Raw genomic sequence first — 23,377 nt, 5'->3', positions numbered from 1 at the left:
TTTCATGCGATTAATTTCTTCAATTACCTAATTACCTACCTCAAGTACTAATCATGATCAAAACCATTTTTCTAGGAACGACCGTTGCCAACTGTCGTTGTAAAGATATTTCTACTCAAAAATATCAATAGCTTACTTTTTTCTAATGTGAAGCAGAGGGGGTAAGGTATTTTCTCGTGTTTTTTGTTCGAAAAAAGAGTTTTTAAGGGGTGGCCAATTTTCCACTCATTGAGAAAAAAAGTCAATTACCTACTAATATAAATTGAACAATTTTCCAATACCCATCGAACAACCCGTTCAAAATAGTTTTGTATGATTGTTGTCTTTTTTCAGGTGCGTTTTTATTCTTACTTCCATTTATCGTGTAACCTAATAATTATAATTAGTATAGTATTTCAAAATTATAAAAAAAATTACAAATGGTTACTAGAACGAGCTTAGACGACTTTGTCAAGCGAAGTTAGGTTAGGTACCTATCTACTGGAGAACATACGAAAAACCTTCGAACATAAAATCAAATGGAATTTTTAGCGGTGAAATAAGTTGCGCGGGATTATAGTCCGGCGTATGACAATAGGAGTAATTGCACCCCCCCCCCCCGCCGATCCTCCGGGACAACTTTTTTCTTAAAGGGGACATCCTAAGGAACATTTTAAAGCAAACTTGCCCAAAAAAAAGTTGGCCTTACTTACAAAATGGCGGCCATTTTGATTGACAGGTCAGCCAAAATCGCAGATTTTGCGTTTTATCATAGGACTTGCACGAACTTTTTCAAACTTTACAAAGGTAGATTGAAAGATCATGTAAAAATTTATCACCTGTCAAAATTTGAAGTGCTAAAGTGCGTTTTTCGATTTTTGTTGGATTTTTAAAAATCGAATTTGGGCCAAGAATGAGGGAAAAATCAAAATTTTACCAAATTAACCAAGAAAGCTGAAATTTGATATATACCCTATTTTCGACATGCCAAATCGATTGGAAACGGTTTCAACCCGTTTTGAGCAGTGCTGGAGCCTCCAACAGATTTTTAAAACTCGAAATTCCCACAAAATTCCATCAAATTGGAGTTAAAAAGCTAAAATTTATTCTAAAAACTAATTTCAATACGCTACGAAGTACTGCAGGTGAATTTCAAGTCGTTTTGGAGCCTCCAGCGACTTTTTTGAAAATTCCTAAAACCTCCAGCAGATTTTTGAAACTTTAAATTTTCACAAAATTTCATCAAATAATGGAGATGGAAAGCTGAAATTTACTCTACACTCCAATTTTAACACCCTCTGAAGACGACTTCAGGTGGGTTCAAGTCATTTTAGGGCCTCCAGCGACTTTTTTTTGAAAATAACTGGAGCCTCCAGCAGATTTTTGATACTTTAAATTTTCACAAAATTTCATCAAATGGAGATGGAAAGCTGAAATTTACTCTACACTCCAATTTTAACACCCTCTGAAGACGACTTCAGGTGGGTTCAAGTCATTTTAGGGCCTCCAGCGACTTTTTTGAAAATTACTGGAGCCTCCAGTAGATTTTTGAAACTTGAAATTTCCCCAACATTAATTTATCAAATGAAGTTGGCAAGCTGAAATTTACTTCGCAGACTACATGGTGGTTTCAAATGGTTTTGAAGCTTCCAGCTACTTTTAGGAAATTTCAATTTTCCAAAAAAAACGTCATACAACCTTTCAAAAAGTTGCTGGAGGCTCCAAAAGACTTGAAATTCACCAGCAGTCAACTTAGTAGCGTATTTAAATTAGTTTGCAGAATGAATTTCGACTCTCCATCTCGGTTTGATGAAATTTTGGGGAAATTTCAAGTTTCAAAAATCTACTGGAGGCTCCAGTAATTTTCAAAAAAAGTCGCTGGAGGATCCAAAACGACTTGAAATTCATCTGCAGTACTTCGTAGCGTATTGTAATTGGTTTTTAGAATAAATTTTTGCTTTACAACTCCAATTTGATGGAATTTTGTGGGAATTTCGAGTTTCAAAAATCTGCTGGAGGCTCCAGAACTGCTCAAAACGGGTTGAAATTGTTTCCAATCGATTTGGCATGTCGAAAATGGGGTATATCCAAAATTTCAGCTTTCTCGGTCAATTTGGTAAAATTTTGATTTTTCCCTCATTTTTGGCCTAAATTCGATTTTTAAAAATCCAACAAAAATCGAAAAACGCACTTTAGCACTTGAAATTTTGACAGGTGATAAATTTTTGCATGATCTTTCAATCTACCTTTGTAAAGTTTGAAAAAGTTCGTGCAAGTCCTATGATAAAACGCAAAATCTGCGATTTTGGCTGACAGCTGTCAATCAAAATGGCCGCCATTTTGTAAGTAAGGCCAACTTTTTTTGGGCAAGTTTGCTTTAAAATGTTCCTTAGGATGTCCCCTTTAAGAAAAAAGTTGTCCTGGAGGATCGGCGGGGGGGGGGTGCAATTACTCTTTTTGTCATATGCCGCACTATTAGGCATCAGGCAAGAAGTTTTCAAATTCCATTTACTATTTTCCCGAATTTTTGATTGAATTTTGTAAAATTTCATTTTTTAAATTCTTATTACGTAGTTGCTAAGTATTGACATTCGTGAAGAGTGAGGAAAATAGTAGGGTAAGTGCAGGTAATATGGGGTACATAAGTTCAAACTCTTCCTGAATGGAGGGAAATTGATAAAAAATGAAAATTTTTGCGACATTCGAAAATTCAAACGTTTACCCATCTGTGATGAAAATTGTGGCCACTAAAAATCATTTTTACTATTTTTAATTTTTTTTTGAAAAAAAAGTTCAAAATCGACATTTTTGAAAAAGTGCAGGTAATATGGGGTACCAATAAAAACTACAATGAAATGACCTTTGAAAAGCCAAACAAAAATCTTTTCCAGTTTTTACATTTATTTCACGCACAAACCATGGTTTCCCATGATTTTTTTCATAATTTTTTGATTTTTCGAAAAAATTGTTGAAAATTCACCAAAAAATGGCAGATAACATGAAGTATTTGTAAAAATGAAAATAAACGAATTAAAAAAACAGGAAAAATTATTTTAATTCATAATTTTTACATTTATTAGTGTTTTGGTTCAGAATATGTCAAAAATCTGCAAAAAAACAAGGTACCCCATATTACCAGCATGTGAAAATTTTAACGCCAAAAATGTTCTATTTTTTTTTCAATTCAGAAAAACGACTCACTGAAAAAGTAAAGTATGAAATAGATAGTAAAATCATGGCTCTTTCCGACACTCTACTTGAAATTTCAAAAAAATATGTATTTTTCGCGAAAACGTTCAAAAAACTTGACGTATCTGTTTTGGGGTTGCATGAAAAAGTCACCACCGACGAATAAAAAAGAGTACACGTGACAAATCGCCTCCGGGTCTGATCAGATCATCTTAGAATCATTTAAAAACACTCCTTAAATTTTTTCCTGTTGGATAGCACCCACAGAATACGAAAAAAGCGGGTACCCCGTATTACTAGCAACCCCATATTACCTGCTTTTACCCTACCCATTTTTTTGAAGGTTCGAACTTTTTTTAGAGAACGCTGTAAATTTTTTTTAAAAGTAGGTACTTGCTTGTGTCAAAATATTCCTTGAAACACACGTTGCATGCTGACCAATCACACATTTCCAGTGAGGGATCTTTGAAAAAAAATTATGCATTACCTCTTTCGAGTAGGTATATAATTTATTTCCAGTTTATGATCGATCAATTATTCTCTGACGAGAGTGGAGAGAGGACTGGTAGAAAAAAGATCAAGACGAACTTTCTACAATGGTACCTCTACCTAGGTAGGTACCATACTTGATGAAAAAAGTGAATTATAAAACTCTTGTGATTTGAATTTTTTTAAGGGGAAAAATGTAAAAAGTTCATAAATTACTAAATAATAATTAAATTCTTTCATATTGGTAGATACTCAACTGTTCTGTAATGTTTACAAAACCTAAATAGTAAAATAAGGAAACAAATAAAAAATATAGGTATTATTGAAAATTTATTAATTCGATTAAGTAAATTAGGCGCGATACCTCTTGAAAAAAACGTTTTAATCGACATTCTCTGCTTTATTCCTCTACAATATATCTAGGCGTAGGTAAGTATGTGATAAATAAGGTACACGAGTAAAAAAAAATATGCAATTTGGCTGTAAATAATTTGAGACGATACCTATACCTAACAAGTAGCTCTAGCTATAGACAGATATGGTAGTTGATCGTTCTAGTTACAAATTGACATTCAGGTTTCAATTATTGTGTATGCCTTATCGCTATAACCGGTTCAAGTTCATTTAGGTACCTACCTATTATGATGAACAATCAGTTGTTAGTTTCTGAGTTTCAGTACGAGCATCAAAGTGTATGAATTATGAAATGAGTCGAGTGAATGTCGGTAACCCACCTTAAAATCTAGTATAACTTCATTTCATCGGTGTGAATTGCAATTTTTAGATGGCAAATTCGAATTAAGAAAATCGCGATTTTGTGATAATAAGTTTCATCTTTTCGTTCAACTAATTTCGTTCAACTAACCTGCAGGCTGCAACTTTTAGAAAAAGTGTTCAAGTAGATCTTCGTGACAAGGAATAAATTCGGTAGATAGGTATGTGTGTTGTTTAACTAACTTCTAGATTTAGATAGAGTTTTTAATTCAAGTGTCTTTGAATTTTTCTGTCAACGAAAAAATTTGGTACGTTCCATTTTCATTTTTAATTTACTTGCGTATTGGTAAATTTTATTTGGAGTATAGATAACTAGGAACGTACACATTGTGCTTATATATGTACCTTAAATTATAAAGATGAATCAGTATAGGTAGGTAACTGTACCTAATTCTGATTTTTTTACTTCATGTGTAGTGTAATAGATATCGGTATAAATGGGTGACTTAGCGATCGGAATTGACCTGGGTACTACGTACTCTTGCGTTGGCGTTTTCCGGCATGGGAAAGTTGAAATTATTGCGAACGATCAAGGTAATAGTACCACGCCGAGTTACGTCGCATTTACAAATATCGAAATCTTGGTCGGAGAAGCAGCGAAAAAACAATCAACTAGAAACCTGCATAATACAATTTTCGGTAAGTTTTGAATTTTCTCCGTTGATAAGCAGTACATAAGCTAGATATTTGTAGACGACTTTACACTGAATTTTAAAAATTTCACATTTTAGTTCTTTGAAATCTATCAGATAATCTAATCAATTATTATTTGTTCGATGGTATGTACAGATGTGAAAAGACTGATGGGTCGTAAATTTGACGATGATACAGTTCAAGCCGATATGGAGAATTGGCCTTTCCAAGTCATTGATGATAACAACAAACCTAAAATCAAAGTTGAATTTCAAGACAATTCTAAAACGTACTTTCCCGAAGAAGTGAGTGTACCTTCCTATCTATTTTTCAATCTTTTGCAAATTGAACGCTTTGATCGAGTTTCATTATGACGTACGACCTTCACTTGACTTAATTTTTTTTTTACAGATTTCATCGATGGTATTGCGAAAAATGAAACATACAGCTGAAGACTATTTAGGTAAACCGGTCAAGAACGCTGTAATAACTGTACCTGCCTATTTTAACGATTCTCAAAGAGCAGCTACCGTAGATGCCGCTAAAATCGCTGATTTAAACGTGCTACGTATCATTAATGAACCTACTGCTGCCGCCATTGCTTACGGTCTAGAAGAAAGAGTATGTACCTCGTCTATTGTTTTAGTAAACTTTATTCAACTAAACATTGATATTGATAAACTAAATCTCTTCAATTTTTTCAGAGTTCCGATGTACAAAACATATTGATTTTCGATCTCGGTGGCGGAACTTTCGATGTCTCTATTTTGACACTTCAGAACAACGTTTTCGAAGTAATTTCAACCGCCGGCGATACTCACTTGGGTGGCGAAGATTTCGACAACAAAATGGTCAATTATTTCGTCGAAGAAATCAAACGTAAACACAATAAAGATCTCACCGGAAACAAGAGAGCTCTTCACCGTCTGCGAGCTGCTTGCGAAGGAGCGAAGAGAACTTTATCATCAGCCACCGTAGCCAATATCGAAATTGAATCTCTTTACGATGGCGAAGATTTTTATAGCTCAATTTCTCGTGCTCGTTTTGATGAGTTAAACTCAGACTTCTTCAAAAATTCAATTCAACTGGTGGAAGAAGCCATCCAAAATGCTGAGATGAACAAAACTCAAATTCAACAAGTCGTTTTGGTGGGAGGCTCGTCGCGTATTGTGAAAATACAGACTATGTTACGAGATTTCTTCGACGGAAAGGATCTGAGCAAATCAATTGATCCCGATAAAGCTGTAGCGTACGGAGCTGCTGTACAAGCTGCTATACTAAGTGGTGTTAGATCGAAGGAAGTGCTAGGTATAGTACTGATGGATGTTACACCTTTGTCGTTAGGAATTAATGTTAAAAGTAAAAGAGGATATGACGATGAAACGGCTGTGGTTATCGAACGTAATACTTCTATTCCAGCCAGACAAACTAAAGGTTTTGTAACATCAGAAGATAATCAAACCCGTGTACGTTTTAGAGTATACGAAGGAGAGTATTTTTTGTCAGCGGATAATCACCTGCTAGGTAAATTTACACTTACTGGAATCCCTCCTAAACCCGCTAAGGAAGCTAAAATTGATGTAACTTTCGAAATCGATGCTAACGGTATATTGAACGTAACCGCCATCGAAAGATCTACCGGTAGCAGTAACCATCTGACCATTGCCTACGATAAAGGTCGTCTCAGTAAGGAAGAAATTGAACGTATGATCAAGGATGCTGAAAAATTGCGATCTGAAGAAGATAATCGAAAAGCCGCATTTGTCGCCAAGAACTCTTTAGAGTCGTACTGTGTTAACGTGAAGAGCACAATACAAAATGAAGAATTGAAAGCAAAAATTAATGTATTTGATAAAGACTTGATTTTGAAGAAATGCGAAGAAACTATTGCCTGGTTGAATTCTGAGCTGCCAGCTGAAAAAGAATTATTCGAACGTAAGCAAAAAGAATTGCAAAACATATTTGATGTGATCATTTCGTTAGCTCGCTGTCCTAGTGAAGAAAACGACAAATATTGTGAAATATTGAACGTGACAAAAGATGCCTCCGAAGATGAAATAAAAAATTCCTTCAGGTAAAGCATCAATTTTATTTTGATTTGTGTGCCTCTACCTACCTACCTTTGCGGATTCCTAGCGTTATGGAGATATTCGAACAAATCCGTATCTCTACCTTACCTACCTAACTAATCAAACCATAAGAAATTCAAATCAGAACTAATTTTTTAAATCGAATTTACAGGGAAATAGCGTCAAAATATCATCCTGATCTGTACGAAGGGGACAAGGATATAGGAAATATGTATTGGCTCACCTTTATGCAAGCAAAAATTGCTCTCATTAATCTAGGTAGGTATCTGCGTGCGTTTTCGTTAGTGCATGGAGAAAATTGTGTTACTTATAAAGAAATTGATCAATTTTGAACTGTTGATTATTATATAATGTATACTTTTTTTTTTTTTTTTTTTACAGTGAAAGGAATACGCGGTAAAAACAACAGTGCATGAATTTTTCCATAAATTCGAGTACAGGTACATACTTCACCATTTATCTGATTTCAATATAAATTTGAAAACGTAGGTAATGACTGTGAGAATTGAAAATTCGAAAGGAATAAACTCCATCCCCTTAATGAGTTGATTTTTTTTCAGAATCTGGTGATTTTAAATTGGTACCGCAGATTTTTACTTTATCGCTGGCGATTTTATCAGAAATTAAATCAACTGCGCGGTGCCTGTGATATGGAATTGGTTTAAAAAATTGTTGTGGGTTGAATGTGTATTTTATTACGATAATTAAGTACCTACATACATGTGCTATATTATTTTTATTTTGCATGGTACTTGTATGCTATTTTTTTAATTTTTAAACTTTTTTTTATGACATAGGTATAATTATTATGTGAAGGAAAAATATACTCGCTAAAATAATGTGATTCTATCAATGTTATGTTCCATTAAAATGCATCTTTTGAAATTTTTTTACGAAAATAATTATTTTAGTTCCCTTACGAGTACTTATACATACGACCTATTACGCAATCCAGAACTATCATGTTCTATTTCGAAGGAGACTGAGATGCTGAATATGTGTTTTTCAAAACACAGAGCAGAATTCATTTTTAATTGAATTGTTTTGGGTCTCTCTTGATGGATACGCATTTTTATCCAATTTTATACATTTAAAAATAATATTTTTTTCATCGCCTGAATTATAATCATTTCAAAAGCTTCTGCCGTCGGTTCGCTCGAACCAATTTGTTTCCCTTTTTCAGAATTCAAAATTCGATTTTCTGTCAAGTTTTATTCATTTAATGCTGAAAATAGAAAACACTACATTCAAAACAAAACAACCAATTTCAGAAAATAAAAGTGATGCTTTTTTAAATTCCTGGTTTATGGGTGTTCCGAGGTAGAAGACGTAAGGCATTTCACCCAGTAACTCGGCAACTCATACTGAATCTATGTGGATATGTTTGCCTAACCTGCAGGTCGCAGGGGCTGCATAAGGCTCAATTGAAAAAAAATTTTTCCCACATCAAAGTTCAATTTTCAATTTTATGAGGCTCAGAAACAACATCAGTTAGAGAGATGCGGTTTGCGGCAAAAAATAGTGCATTCATTGTAGATTTGAATGATATGGTCATGCATTTTGATACGTGAACAGGGAAGCCTACAGTTCGCAAAAAAAGGTGAAAAAACGTGTAAAAAATGTTCACCTTTTATCTTTTTTGTCATTTTTTTCAAAAATTTTCCATTACAACCTATGATTATTTTACACGTGTTTGATAGAAGAATGTTTCCTCTTTCCAATGCCACAAACCCCAACTCGCTATCTTAATTACCTAAAAAATGATGGCATTTACAATTCAGAAAAACATGATGAAAAAATTTCCAAAAATTTTTTTTTTAATTTTTGGAAATTTTTCTATCATGATCTCTCTAACTGATGTTGTTTCTGAGCCTCATAAAATTGAAAATTGAACTTTGATGTGGGGAAATTTTTTTTTCAATTGAGCCTTATGCAGCCCCTGCGACCTGCAGGTTAGGCAAACATATCTACATAGACTCAGTATGAGTTGCCGAGTTACTGGGTGAAATGCCTTACTTCTACCTCGGAACACCCTGTAATGTACATTTTCGAGGGAAAATGTAGTCTATTTAGATTTTAAATAAATTCGATTTTTTTTGTTGGTAAAAATGGCGTTTAAAAACAGAAGAGGGAAGAGAAATGAGACGAGACAAAATCTGATACGTACAAAAGGAAGAGAATTTAAGCATCAATAACTAAGTATTCAGAATACGAAAATTTTTCATGATGCTATCTTATTAATCGATTTTCATCAAATTCAAGTGGTTGCTACACGCGGATTTTTCTATAGGTACCTACCTACCTATTTTGCTTAATTTTTTCCTGAAAAGAATGACTTTACAACTTGTAAATTACGTATTTCTTGATTTATTTTTTGGTACTATGTGGGTCTCGAGTATAGTGTTTGTGGGATGTTGTGTGATATACTTCCGGTCACCCAATCATTACTTTGTAGTCTTTGGAGTTTGTATGAAATCAAAATTCACTTCAAAGCTGGGAACCTTCTAATTAGGTGTTCGAAACGTCTTTAACATAAAATTTTGAAAAAGTGACTCATGTGTCTGGTTCTTTCCCTATACCCTTCAATCGTACTAATCGTAGGTATGCAAAGCAATACAATGTAGGTAATTAGGTATCTTTGTCACCTTCACATTAAGATCTATCAAATGTCGCGTCTGCCGAATATCTATGTTGGAGTCCGCCGTCTGGGTGTCGCGTCAGTTTTAGTGCTCGTGGGATTCTGTGAACTTCACATTGTGAACGTAGAAAGGGTGACTGACGGAGATGAATAACTTACTAAATTATAAAGATGACCGGTTGACTTGTTTTAGAAGAATTAGTATGTTGGAAGCTTCATTTCATATCGTGCTACTTCTAGAAAAAGACGTGTTCAAGTAATATTTTCGTGGCAAGGAATGAATTTTTGACTTCTGTAAATAGCACTAGGTAGGTACACACTTTTGTAATGATGTCCATGTCCATATCTATAGCATAAGTAATATGTACGCGAACCTTTTTAATTATATTAAAGATGAATCAGCACCTGTAATATGCTGTGTTTCTAATTGCAGGAGGAATAAGTAGATAGATAGACACCTACTCATACCAATTGAATGAAATTCCAGTTGGTTTAGTGTTCCATTTCGGAGTCGTGTAACTTCTAGCACGAGTATTCAGTTCAAGTGTCTTTCAATTTACCTACCTTTGGTACGTTTCATTTCATTTTTAATTCGCTTTTGTACCTATAAAATTTATTCAGACTCAGAGCAGTAAGATTGGGAAAAATTGCACATCTACTTACCTATGTACCTACCTATACAACAGTGATGGCTGAATCAGTAGGTACAGTCACCGGTATACGTAAGGTATACCATAATTTTGATAATTTTGTGTTTTTATTCCTGATTTACAGCTGCTGCTTGTATCAATATACAATAAACAATGAGCGACTTAGCGATTGGAATCGACTTGGGTACTACGTACTCCTGCGTAGGTGTTTTCCGGAATGGAAAAGTTGAAATTATTGCGAACGATCAAGGTAACAGAACCACGCCGAGTTACGTCGCCTTTACTGTTGGAAATATAGCAAACTCTGCTTTATATTATAACTCGTAATAGTGGTAACCCTGCTATTACTGATGAGTCAGCTTCAAGCTGCTGTACGAGCGATTTAACTAAACCTATACCTAGTTAGTCGTGTTATGTATTCTGAGATGTAAATATACCTATCGTTAAATGTATCCGGCGTTCGTTTATTACAACATGGTAGCAGAGCGTGGTTCGATTTTCGATTTTTTATGAATGAATTAAAAACTGTCAATTTTGTGATTTCGTGTATTTGAAATATTAATAACGAGATATTTCAATCGCGAGTGTGATTAAAATGGCATCCGGAAATTCAATCAGTCTCGAAAAATATGGAGTTACTGCTTTTGATGGCAACAACGCCGTTTTTAATAATTGGAAGTACAGAGTTGAATTGGTCCTAAAGTCCAGAACAGCTTTCGAGTCAGTGCAGAAGAAGACAGAAAAAGATGACGACGCAAAAGACCTTTTGGCGCGGACTATTATTGTGGCTTGCCTATCTGACACTGTGCTGGAAGATATCAAAGACTGCAAAACAGCTTATGACATGTGGAACACCCTGAGTAAAAAATATGAGAAAAGCAACGTTACCAGTAAGTTACTATTGAGAAGAAAATATTCGAATTTTACTGTGAACCCAAAGAAAAGCTTGGAGGAAGAATTCAAACGTTTTGACGAATTAATAAGAACATTAAAAGTAGCTGGAATAAATTATGACGAGGAAGAAAAATGCTCTACTTTACTTAATGGTATGCCTGAAGAATATGAATCAGTTGTAACAGCTATTGAAGTATCTGCAAAAGATGATGGTTTGGTATTGGCTAAAGTTAAAGCTGAATTAGAAGATCATGAAACGAAGTTGAAAATGAAAAAGGAAGAAAAGAGTCAAAAGGAACCTGAACAAACTTCATTTATGGCAGTTGGTAGTAATCGCGGCAGGCGAGGTAATTATCGAGGTTCAGGAAATCGTGGTGGAAATTTTAGGCCGAATAACAGACAGGACGGACATCAACATAATGGTGAAAACTCTCAACATCAACGAGCCGATTTTCGTCATCCTACTGGTGGTTTTCAGCAGCAGAATAATGATTTTCAACGTCCGAGTCCAAGATGTCATGGTTGTGGTGAAATTGGTCATATCAGGAAATATTGTCATTCTGGTTATGGTTCAAATGGTCGTGGACGAGGTTTTCAACGTGGTTATCAGCATAATAATTATCATAGAGGTAATTTTGGTAGAGGTAATAATGATGCAAATTTGAGTTTTCGTGATAATAATTATAAAAGGGAAACATTTTTTGTATATGCTGGTAATACTGAATTAAGCTACGATGACGAAAATAGTGAATATGTTACGTTTATTTTAGATAGTGGTTGTAATCAGCATTTGGTAAAGGACCCTATTTTATGTAATGAGAAGAAACTAAATTTGACTATAGGTCTTGCTGAGTCTGGTAGTAAAATGGTCGGAGATGTGTGTGGTGACCTTGATGTAAAATGTATGGAGTCTGGCAAAGAAATTACTATCAGCGACGTCTTGTATTTGAAAGGTTTACGAAGAAATTTGTTATCTGTGTCTCAGATCGAAGAAAAAGGTTTTATCATGCATGTGGGTAATGGAAAAATTGATATCTGCAAACACGGCGAAATTTATGCTACAGCTTATCGTAGGAATGGTTTATATTTTATCAAGTTTTTATTGCTGAGCCAGCCGGAAACGAATTATGGCAGTTATCCGTCGTCTAATAATCAAGAGTTAGAACTATGGCACCGGAGGTTTGGTCATCTAAATTACTCAACGTTAAAAGAAATGATCGATAAAAAAGTATTGGATGATTTGTGTGTTAAGGGTGACCTTGAGACGTGCGATGAGAAATGCGAAGTGTGTGTGTTAGCCAAGCATCACAAGCGGTCATATAATTCTGTCAACGATGCGCGAAGTAGTGAACCATTAGAGCTGATTCATTCTGATATTTGCGGTCCTATTGATCCTATATCACGCGACGGATATAGGTATTTTGTTTCTTTTATCGACGACTTTACTGGTTTCAAGGCAGTGTATTTTTTAAAGCAGAAAAGCGAAATGTTTGAGAAATTTAAGGAGTTTCAAGCTTGGATTTGTAATTGGATGGGTAAAAGGATTTGTAGGTTAAGGTGTGATCAAGGTGGTGAATATCGAAGTAGGGAGTTTATGAGTTATTGTAGGAGTTTAGGAATCCGTATTAATTTCACACCTGCTTATGAGTCTCAGATGAATGGTGTGGCAGAAAGGTATAATCGAAGTGTTTGTGAGAAAAGCAGAGCTATTTTGGCGGAATCTGGATTACCTAAGACGTTTTGGAAAGAAGCAGTTGAGTATGCAAATTATTTATTGAATAGGTCTCTGACTAGAGGTACGAAAAGTGAAAAACCGCCAGCTGAAATAATCTATGGGAAAAGGATCAGTGTGAAAAATCTTCATGTGTTTGGTTGTCGTGCCTATTGTCTTATTGATGGAAAATTTAGAAAGAAATTTGATGAAAAAAGTGGAAAGGGTTATTTCGTTGGAATAGAAGAAGGAGGATATAAAGTGTGGGTACCTGAAGAGAGGAGAATTAAATTTTCGAGTTGTGTAGAATTTAATGAGTCAAAGTTGTATAAGGATAGGGATGTGCGTTATGTAGATAACCTAGTGGAGAATGTGAATGAGGAGGATAAGGTAGAAGTTGAGGAAGAAAGTTCTGATAAAGATGAAACTGAAGGTAAAGGAGAAGAAAAGCGAGTGAAAAGAAAAAGAAAAGTGCCGAAGAAGTTTGATGATTATGAGGTGGAAATTCATTATGCGAGTGTGGATGACATGCCTGAAAATTTTGAGGAAGCGATTCGTTCGAAAGAGAGTGAAAAATGGAAACAGGCTATGGAGGAAGAGTTGAATTCGATGTATGAGAACGAAGTGTGGGTGTTAGAGCCGAGAAAGGAAGGTGAAAAGGTAATAGGGACCAAATGGGTGTTTTCTATTAAAAATAAAGGGTGTAAAAATGAACGTTATAAGGCTAGGTTGGTGGCACAGGAATATAATTCGTCAAATAATGCGCCAGTTGAGCAAACTTATGCACCAGTAGTGCAAAAGACAACCGTTCGAAGTGTTTTATCCGTTGCTCATCAGAGGAAAATGCATTTACGTCAGGGTGATTTCAAAACTGCGTATTTGAATGGTAAGGTAGAAGGTAAAGTGTTGATTAAGCAGCCACCAGGTTTTGAAAAAGGGAAAAATCTTGTGTGTAAATTGAATCGGACAATTTATGGTTTGAGAAGATCCTCAAGGTCATGGAATAAGTGTTTGCATGAGTATTTGTTAAAATTAGGTTTTGTCCAATCAGAATCGGATCGGTGTTTGTACGTAAGGTTTAAAAATGGTAGGTACACTTATTTCCTACTTTATGTTGACGATTATTTGTTGGTATCCGATGACCTTCGTGAACTCAACGTTATAGTAAAGGCGTTAGGCGATCGTTTTAAGATGGTTGATTTAGGTGTTCCGAGTAAATTTATTGGTATAAATATAGAACGTGACGAATCGGTTATGAAACTGCATCAGGCCGATTTTATTGAAAAGTTGTTGAGTGATTATGGAATGTTAGAGTGTCGTCCGATTGATTCTCCGATGGAGGTTAATTTTTTATCGAATACTGACGATAACGAGTTGTGTGATCAGCCATATAGGGAATTGATAGGTTCACTTTTATACTTATCAACGAATACGAGGCCGGATATAGCGTTTGCCGTGAATGTTCTTAGTCGTTTCCAGGAAAATCCTACTAAAGCAAAGTGGGTTGCGTTGAAAAGAATTCTGAGATATTTGAAAGGAACTATGACGATTGGATTAATGTATACTCGAAACGAGGGGGATATTTTAAGAGCTTATGCTGATGCTGATTTTGGATCTGATTGTGTAGACAGAAAATCTGTTACTGGATTTGTGATCGAAGTGTTTGGAAACGTTGTAGGATGGGGTACTAGGAAGCAAAATATAGTTGCACTCAGTTCTACTGAGGCCGAGTATGTAGCTTTGTCTACTACTGTGAGTGAGTGTCTAGGTGTTTTACAAGTGTTGGAAAGTTTAGGTTTAGAAACGATATGTGTCGTTTTTGAAGATAATGAAAGTGCTATACATATTAGCAAAGCTGTTGAAAATACTAAACGTACAAAGCATATTGACGTAAGGTTTCATTTTATTCGCGACTATATCGATAAAGGTATTGTTAAGGTTGATTATATTAATACTAAGGAACAGAAGGCCGACTTATTAACCAAGTCGTTGCCCAAACAGACGTTTATGTATCTTCGAAATTTGTTGAATTTAAGTTTCTAGGTTTCATACCTACCTACTAAGTATAAGATTATTTGATTTTAGTTTTGGATTATTTTATCAAGATATTTTATTATTATACCCATGCAGAGTTTGAGGGAGAGTGTTGGAAATATAGCAAACTCTGCTTTATATTATAACTCGTAATAGTGGTAACCCTGCTATTACTGATGAGTCAGCTTCAAGCTGCTGTACGAGCGATTTAACTAAACCTATACCTAGTTAGTCGTGTTATGTATTCTGAGATGTAAATATACCTATCGTTAAATGTATCCGGCGTTCGTTTATTACAACATTTACAGGTATCGAAATCTTGGTCGGAGAGCCAGCCAAAAAACAGGCCACTAGAAACCTACGTAATACAGTTTTCGGTAAGTTGGGAATTATTCTCCGCTCGTATATTTGCAAGTGAACGGAAATATGTATTATTGCATAGAAATCTAATACATATGTAATTTTGATACTAAGTACCTACCTATTTGTTTTCGATGGTGTGAGTAGATGTCAAAAGACTGATGGGTCGTAAATTTGATGACGATACAGTTCAGGCCGATATGAAGCACTGGCCCTTCCAGCTCATTAATGATAACAACAATCCAAAAATCGATGTTACATTCAAGGGCATTTCTAAAACGTACTTCCCCGAAGAAGTAAGTGCTGCACATATCTTTCAATCTTTCGCAACTTGAACGTCTTGACATTGGTGGCAACTATATCCGTAGTTAGCTTGTGTAGCTTCAGCTATAACACACGAGTTGACTTCGTGTATAGCGTGCTACACATGGCACAAAAATTAAGAGTGCGATAATTATTCAATGAAATAATTTTGGACATTCTAAAAAAAAAAAATTCAATTAAAAATTTTTCAATTGAAAAAAAAATCATTTTCACACAACAAGTTTTTATTTTCAAGAATACCTAAACTATTCGTCAACTTGACGAATAGTTTAGGTATTCTTGAAGTATTTGTATGTATTAGTATACAACGGTTCGACATCCCTAAAGTGGATCCTCATTGCATGAATTTCCAAGGCTTGTACCTACTCGGTTACTTTCTGAGTAACCAAGTTACTAAAAAGTAACTTTTGGTTACTTTTTTCAAAATTTTGGTTACTAAAGTTACTTTTTTTTTCAAAATTTCCCGAATTTTTCAAAATCTCGGTCCTACTTTGGGAAGAAAACAAAAAAAAAATTTCTCTCTTTATGCCAAAAATGCTGAAATACAAATACCTAACCATGCCTCCCTTTTTCAAAATTGCCAAAAAAAACTCGTTTCTTCCTAAAAATTTATAAAAATTGTGGTTCCCTTCGAAAATATAAAAAGTCCAATTTGCCCCCCCCCTCGCCCCAAAAATCTAAGAAATCTCGCTTTTTTGGTAGGAAATGTCAACATTTGATTTTTTTAAAAAAGTTGCTCATTATTAGCTAGGTATGTACTAAAATTGTAAAAGTCTTGATTTTTTCAAAAAATTAACAAAACATCTCGCATGTTTAGCAAAATTACTAAAAAAATCACACCCCCCCCCCCTTCCGTTGAACTTTTTTGCCAAAAATTAGGTATGACAATTCACTTTTTACCAAGGAAAAAATGAAGAAGGCGAGGGGGGAGGGTCTCAGAAGATTTTTTTGGTCTTTGCAATAAAATATTACTTTTTTACCAATTACCAAGAATAAGTCTGATTTTTTAAAAAAATTATCAATGCCTTTCTTTTTGACAAAAATTGTCACTGTTTGGCAAAATTTTTCTAGGTGCTTGTTAGTTGTTAGTCTCGTTTTTTAGGCAACAATTTTCAAAACGTAGGTCCCTATCACATCATTATTTGCCAATAATTCCCAAATAGTCTTGCTTATATTTAGCAAAAATTGCATGTCCAAGTCTTGCATTTTGAAAATTAACAAGAATAATTGCTAAAAAGTGACAAGGTTGTGTTTTTTTGAAAAAAATTCCAAAAAGTCTCACTCATGTGTCACTTTTTTACTTCAGATTGCTAAAAAAAAGCCCTTTCTTTTACTAAGAAATTATCAGAAGTTTCGTTTTTTTTTCCAGAAATTGCCGAAGAATCTAGATTTTTTTAATCATAAAGTTGTAAAATAAAATTTTTTTTGACAAAATTTGAGAAAAAAATATCACTTTTTGCACACTTGCCAAAAAATCCTGCTTATTGCTAAAATTGTACAAGTTTCTTTCGAGTTCGATTTTTAGATTTTAATTAAAGAGGAAAAGTTCTGGTAATTTTTTTGCACTAAAATATTTTACTCGCTTTTTGACATTTTTTTTTTTGTTGGTACATATTTGGTTAATTTTTCGAGCTTTTTTAGTTACAAAAGTTACTTTTCTTTGGAAAAAAATTAGAAAAGCCCTGAATTTCCAAAAATAGAACAAGAAGTACAACTTTTTAAATTAGAAAATAAGACGTAGTTACTAATTGCCTAATTAACCAAAATGAATTTCGTCTTTTCCCTTCAAATTATAGGTAGACTTTTTACCGGTTTAAGCGGGGGGGGGGGTGGAAAAATTCAAGTTGCCACCCCTGCGTTTTGAGTTCATTAAGATATGACATTCGATTTTTTTTTTTGCAGATATCCTCGATGGTTTTGGGAAAAATGAAAGATACAGCTGAAGCGTATCTTGGTAAAACGGTCAAGAATGCTGTAATTACTGTACCCGCTTATTTCAACGATTCTCAAAGAGCTGCTACCGTGGATGCTGCGAAAATCGCCGGTTTGAACGTATTACGTATCATTAATGAACCTACTGCTGCCGCCATTGCTTACGGTCTAGAAGAAAGAGTAGGTACCTATTCCCTATTGACAATTTCAAGTGGCAGAATGCTAGCAACAGTGCTAGCATGACCATGCTAGCACTGGTTGCACCATTTTGAACACCTTTCCTAGCATATCTGCTAGCAAACTGTTGCTAGCACAATGCTAGGAAAATGGTACTAGCACCACGCTAGCAGCATTTTTCTAGCATTATGCTAACGATGGTTTGCTAGCAGATATGCTAGTAGAGGTGTTCAAAATGGTGCTATTGATGCTAGCATAGTCATGCTAGCATATTTCTAGCATATGCTGGCATACAATTGGCATAATTCAAGCAGGAGGACCAGCATTATGCTAGCATCCGTTTGCTAGCAGATATGCTAGTGTAGGTGTTCAAAATGGTGCTACTGGTGCTAGCATGATCTTGCTAGCTTTTTGCTAGCTTATGCTAGCATGTGTATAATAAGTATAATGCTAGAAGTGTATTAATTTCTTTATAAAAGAATATGGTATTTTTAATTATGGTATGTTTCCCAAAAATATCCAAAAATGGGCAATTGCCCTACAATGCTAGTTTAGAACTAGCATTGCACTAGCATCTTGTGCTAGTATAAACTGAGTGATTAGTTTGCCAACTTCACTCTTCTTAATTTAAACAAGAAACTGCATTGAGCTTATATTCGATTTGACTACATACTTCATCTAAGAGAAGTTAAATGTATCATGATAAAGAACAACGCTAGCAAGTTGCTAGCATTATGCTAGCACTTGACTGCTAGCACCTGGATAAGAAGTCGTTTAACAAGAATCCAGCACCATGCCAGTACTTTGACTGCTAGCTTTACCAATGTGAGAATAGCGCTAGCAGTAGACTAGTGCAAGTTACCAGTGATTGTCTTTCTAGCATGTAACTAGCAGATTGCTAGCATGCCTTTTGCTAGTTCACCTCATGCTAGCACCATTACAGGGTGCTAGCAATGCACTAGAAATATGCTAGTAGTGACTGCTAGCTTTACTCAGTGGTTATGCTGCTAGCATGAAACCAGCAAATTGCTGGCCTATCTTTTGCTAGTTCACCACTTCACTTCATGCTAGCACCACACCAGTTCTATGCTAGGATGAATTTTTCAATAAAATGTCTGCTGGCAAAGTGCTAACACCATTCTAACTGGTAATCTGCTAGTTGATTCCATGCTAGCACCATGCTAGTATTCTGCTAGGATTAACTAGTGTCTGGCTAGCGTACTTTTTACTAGCTCATATCATGCTAGCAACATGGTAGCTTAATGCTAGGAGAAACTGCCAGCATCGCTCGGTAATTATGACGCTAGGATATAACTAGCATGTTGCTAGCATACATTGTGCTAGCTCATCTCAGGCTAGTATTATGGTAGAATTTTGCTAGCAGGAGCTGCTGGGATCACTCGATAATTATGGTGCTGGGTTTTAACTAGCATATCCCTAGCATACATTTTGCTAGATAATCTCACATTAGCAATATGATAGCATCATGCTAGCAGGGACAACTGGCATTACTAGGTAATTATGAGGCAAGGGTTTAACTAGCACATTGCTCGCATACATTTTGCTAGCTCACCTCATGCTAGCGATATGATAGCATCATGCTAGTATGAAGTGCTAGCATCACTTGGTAATTAAGGTGCAAGGGTTTAACTAGCATATTGCTAGCATGCAGTGTGCTAGCTCATCTCATATCAGATATATGATAGCATTTTGCTAGCGGGAAATGCTAGCTTCATTCGGTAGTTATGTTGCTAGCGTGTAGCTAGCTCATTGCTAGCATACTTCTTGCTAGTTTGTATCGTGCTAGTAATAAGCTGGCATTTTGCTAGCATGTTATGCCAGTTCATTTCATGCTAGCATAACGCTAGTATCATGCTAGTTTCCTGCTACTCATGCTAGGTGGGTGCTACTAATGCTAGCATTCTGCTAGTAAAATTGTCAATAGGGTTGTTTTAGTCAACTTTTACCGAACATTTATGAACTAAATCACTTCAATTTTTTCAGAGTTCCGACGTGCAAAACGTATTGATTTTCGATCTCGGTGGCGGAACTTTTGATGTCTCAATTCTAACACTCCATAACGGTGTCTTCGAAGTGATTTCAACTGCCGGTGACACTCACTTGGGTGGCGAAGATTTTGATAATAAAATGATCAATTATTTCGTCGAAGAAATCAAACGTAAATACAATAAAGATCTCGCCGAAAACAAGAGAGCCCTGCACCGTCTACGAGTTGCTTGCGAAGGAGCGAAGAGAACTTTATCATCAGCCACCGTAGCCGATATCGAAATTGAATCTCTTTACGATGGCGTCGATTTCTACAGTTCAATCTCTCGTGCTCGTTTTGAAGAACTGAACTCGGACTTCTTCAAAAAGGCAATGGAACTGGTTGAAAAAACCATCCGAGACGCAGCTGTTGAAAAAACTCAAATTCACCAAGTCGTTTTAGTGGGAGGCTCATCGCGCATTCCCAAAATACAGAAAATGCTACGAGATTTCTTCGACGGGAAGGAACTGAGCAAATCGATTAATCCTGATGAGGCCGTAGCGTATGGAGCTGCTGTACAAGCTGCCATACTAAACGGTGTCAAATCGAAAGAAGTACAAAACATACTGTTGATGGATGTTACACCAATGTCGTTAGGAATCGAGGTTACAAATAGAAGCGGAGGTGATCATAAAATGTCCGTGGTTATCGAACGTAACACTCCAATTCCAGTCCGACAAACTAAAGTTTTTCATACATCTATTGATAATCAAACCAGTCTACCGTTTAAAGTATTGGAGGGAGAGTTTGTTTTTTCGAAGGATAATCATTTACTTGGTCAATTTAGACTTACTGGAATTCCTCCTAAACCCGCCGACGAAGCTAAATTTGATACAACTTTTGAAATCGATGCTAATGGTATATTGAACGTAACCGCCGTTGAAAGATCTACCCGTAGAACAAACCAACTGACCATAACGTACGATAAAGGTCGTCTCAGTAAACATGAAATTGAGCGTATGATCGAGGACGCTGAAAAATTGCGAGCCGATGAAAAAACCCGGAAAGGAACATTAGTCGCCAAGAATGCTTTAGAAACCTACTGTGTTAACGTAAAAAGCGCAATACGAGATGAAGAATTGAATAGTAAAATGAATGTATTTGATAAAGACTTGATTTTGAAGAAATGCGAAGAAACCATTGTCTGGTTGAATTCCGACCTGTATGGTGAAAAAGAATTATTCGGGCGTAAGCAAGAAGAATTACAAAAAATATTCGATATAATCATTTCGATAGCCCGCTGTCCTAGTGAAGAAAACGACAAATATTGTGAAATGTTGAACGTGACAAAAGATGCTTCCGAAGATGAAATAAAAAATTCCTTCAGGTAAAGCATCAATTTTATTTTGATACGGTGTACCTATTACCTACCTACCTTTGTCTTAGGAGAGATATTCGAACTTATAAGTACATACTTACTTAGGTATTACCCATTAAACAAACCGTAAAAAATTCAAATCAGAATTAATTTTGTAAATCGAATTTCCAGGGAAATAGCTTTCAAATATCACCCCGATGTGTACGAAGGGGACAAGGAAGTAGGACAAATGTATTGGTTGACCTTTTTGCAAGCGAAAATTTCTCTCATCAATCTAGGTATGTGATGTGCGTACGCTTTCGTTTATGCATGTGGAGAAAATAGTGCGATGAAGAAATTAATCAATTTTGAACGGTTGATTATTACATGTAGGTACTTATCTATTTAACATTTTTTTTTTTTTTACAGCAAAGAGAGCACGCGGTAAAAACAGCAGTGCATGAATTATTCGAAAAATTCAAGTACAGGTACCTAACTTTACCGTTTATTCGATTTCAATTTCATCATTTTCGAACTTTGTGGTAAATTTGAAAACGTAATGAGTAACGAAAAGAATAAACTCCATCCCCCTAATGAGTTTAATTTTCTTGCAGGTTCTGATGATTTTAAATAGGTACCGCGGGTTTTTATTTTATCGCTGGCGATTTTACCAGAAATTTAATCAACAGTGCCTGTGATAATTAGCTTAAAATGTTTTTGTTCAATGTGTAATTTATTATGATAACTAGGTATATCATTTTTACTTTGTTTGATACTGGTATGCTATTTTTTTTTTCGGGACTATGGTACCTATAGCTATTGTATGAATTAATGTACCTACTCGCTGAAATAATGTTGATTGTATCAATGTTACAAATAAATTAAAATGCAACTTTTGAAAATTTTTTGCAAAAACTATCATTTTTTTCTCTTACGAGTACTGGAGTGGTGGTTCGAATTTCGGATTTTGGTATGACTAAAAAAAAAGGACAAGGGTATGCGAGAAGGTATGGCCTACCTTCAAAATTGAAAGCGCAAAATACGTTTTCAAAATCCAAGTTTGACCATGGGGTCGATAGTACTTTGAAAAATGAAACTAATAATTACCTATTAGGTATGGCTATTTGCTCAACTTGCAAAAATGAAAGGGGCTATAAATAATTTTTAATTTAAAAAAATCGCGATGCAAAAAATAAATGCAAAAATAAAATATTACGTCAAAAAATATACAAAATTATCACTCTAAAATGTAACAAGTTTTTGAAGCTCGAAAATTGTAATTAGGTATAATGAAATTTTTAGAAAATCGAAAATTGTATTAGAGATTCCAAAACTGTTTACATTTTAGAGTAAGAAAAAAAGTGATTATATCTAACATTTTTTTGACGTAGCATTCATTTCCGCGTTTATTTTTTCATCGTGATTTTTTGAAATTAAAAATCATCTGTAGCCCCTTCAATTTGCAAGCTGGGCAAAAAGTCATAATACATAATTTTGTTCATTTTTCAAAGTACTACTGATCCCCATGGTCAAAATTGAATTTTGGCTGATAACTTATTTTGCCCCTTCAATTTTTAAAATAGGCAACTTGTTCATCTTACTTTTTTCTTTACTGGTACCCAGTTCCGAACAAGTTTGTACCACCACTTCCCGGACACTCTATACAAACATAAATGTATACGAGTAGGTATATCTATTTCACGTTTTTCGCTCAAAACACAGAATGGGATTATTTTATTTTTAATTGGAATAGTTTTGGGCCACGCGATGGATAGCTTAAGTATGTATTTTTCCCGCCAAAAGCATCGGTGTCAAACATACTCGTATCATCCGTTTAAAAAAGTTCAAAGTATATTATATTAGGTTGTTTTACTTTCGTTCTGAAAGTTCAAAAATTCTTTGGTTCGAATTTTCTCTTAGAGGAATGGGCCGATTTTTTTGAATCTTTCATAGTATAGGTTAGGCTTAACTTGTGGCAGGGAATGTCGTAATTATAAATGTAATTACTCAAGTAGCTTCTTAAGTAATTGCAATTAATTACGAAAATTTGTACTAAAAAAACAATAAAAAAGAGGAAAAGGGCCATATCAAAAGCGAAGCCGATGTCAGTTAAATTTCAAAATTTATGTAACACCACAGGGGTTATACCTTATTTATAA

The 23,377-nt window shown here is 35.1% G+C and overlaps 2 protein-coding genes across 6 annotated transcripts; both read left to right on the top strand.

Annotated features, from left to right (window-relative positions):
• The first annotated feature begins 4,235 nt into the window (after nucleotides 1-4,235).
• Nucleotides 4,236-8,043, top strand: LOC135838646 (heat shock 70 kDa protein II-like). Of its 4 annotated transcripts, none has more exons than XR_010557453.1 (8): nucleotides 4,236-4,592; nucleotides 4,849-5,070; nucleotides 5,221-5,369; nucleotides 5,476-5,685; nucleotides 5,769-7,138; nucleotides 7,306-7,412; nucleotides 7,536-7,639; nucleotides 7,715-8,043. XR_010557453.1 is itself a non-coding variant. In XM_065354363.1 (8 exons), the coding sequence occupies exons 2-7, from the start codon at nucleotides 4,869-4,871 to the stop codon at nucleotides 7,568-7,570; spliced, it is 2,073 nt and encodes a 690-aa protein (XP_065210435.1). In that variant the 5' UTR covers nucleotides 4,237-4,592; nucleotides 4,849-4,868; the 3' UTR covers nucleotides 7,571-7,594; nucleotides 7,715-8,043. The 4 variants fall into 4 exon arrangements, 2 of the variants coding, with proteins under 2 accessions (XP_065210435.1, XP_065210436.1); XR_010557454.1 differs by having other exon boundaries at nucleotides 7,536-7,643; XM_065354363.1 differs by having other exon boundaries at nucleotides 4,237-4,592; nucleotides 7,536-7,594.
• A 7,345-nt stretch (nucleotides 8,044-15,388) lies between these two features.
• LOC135838645 (heat shock 70 kDa protein cognate 4-like) lies at nucleotides 15,389-22,110 on the top strand. Of its 2 annotated transcripts, none has more exons than XR_010557452.1 (7): nucleotides 15,389-15,458; nucleotides 15,589-15,737; nucleotides 17,668-17,877; nucleotides 19,879-21,248; nucleotides 21,411-21,517; nucleotides 21,648-21,760; nucleotides 21,833-22,110. XR_010557452.1 is itself a non-coding variant. In XM_065354362.1 (7 exons), exons 2-6 carry the CDS (start codon nucleotides 15,603-15,605, stop codon nucleotides 21,680-21,682), a joined length of 1,857 nt encoding a protein of 618 aa, XP_065210434.1. In that variant the 5' UTR covers nucleotides 15,389-15,458; nucleotides 15,589-15,602; the 3' UTR covers nucleotides 21,683-21,706; nucleotides 21,833-22,110. The 2 variants fall into 2 exon arrangements, 1 of the variants encoding a protein (XP_065210434.1); XM_065354362.1 differs by having other exon boundaries at nucleotides 21,648-21,706.
• The last annotated feature ends 1,267 nt before the right edge of the window (nucleotides 22,111-23,377 follow it).

Source organism: Planococcus citri, chromosome 3 (genome assembly GCF_950023065.1).
Source record: "Planococcus citri chromosome 3, ihPlaCitr1.1, whole genome shotgun sequence".
Lineage (NCBI taxonomy): Eukaryota > Metazoa > Arthropoda > Insecta > Hemiptera > Pseudococcidae > Planococcus > Planococcus citri.
The sequence above is the reverse complement of the archived record's forward strand: the minus strand, read 5'-3'. Positions and strand labels throughout refer to the sequence as shown.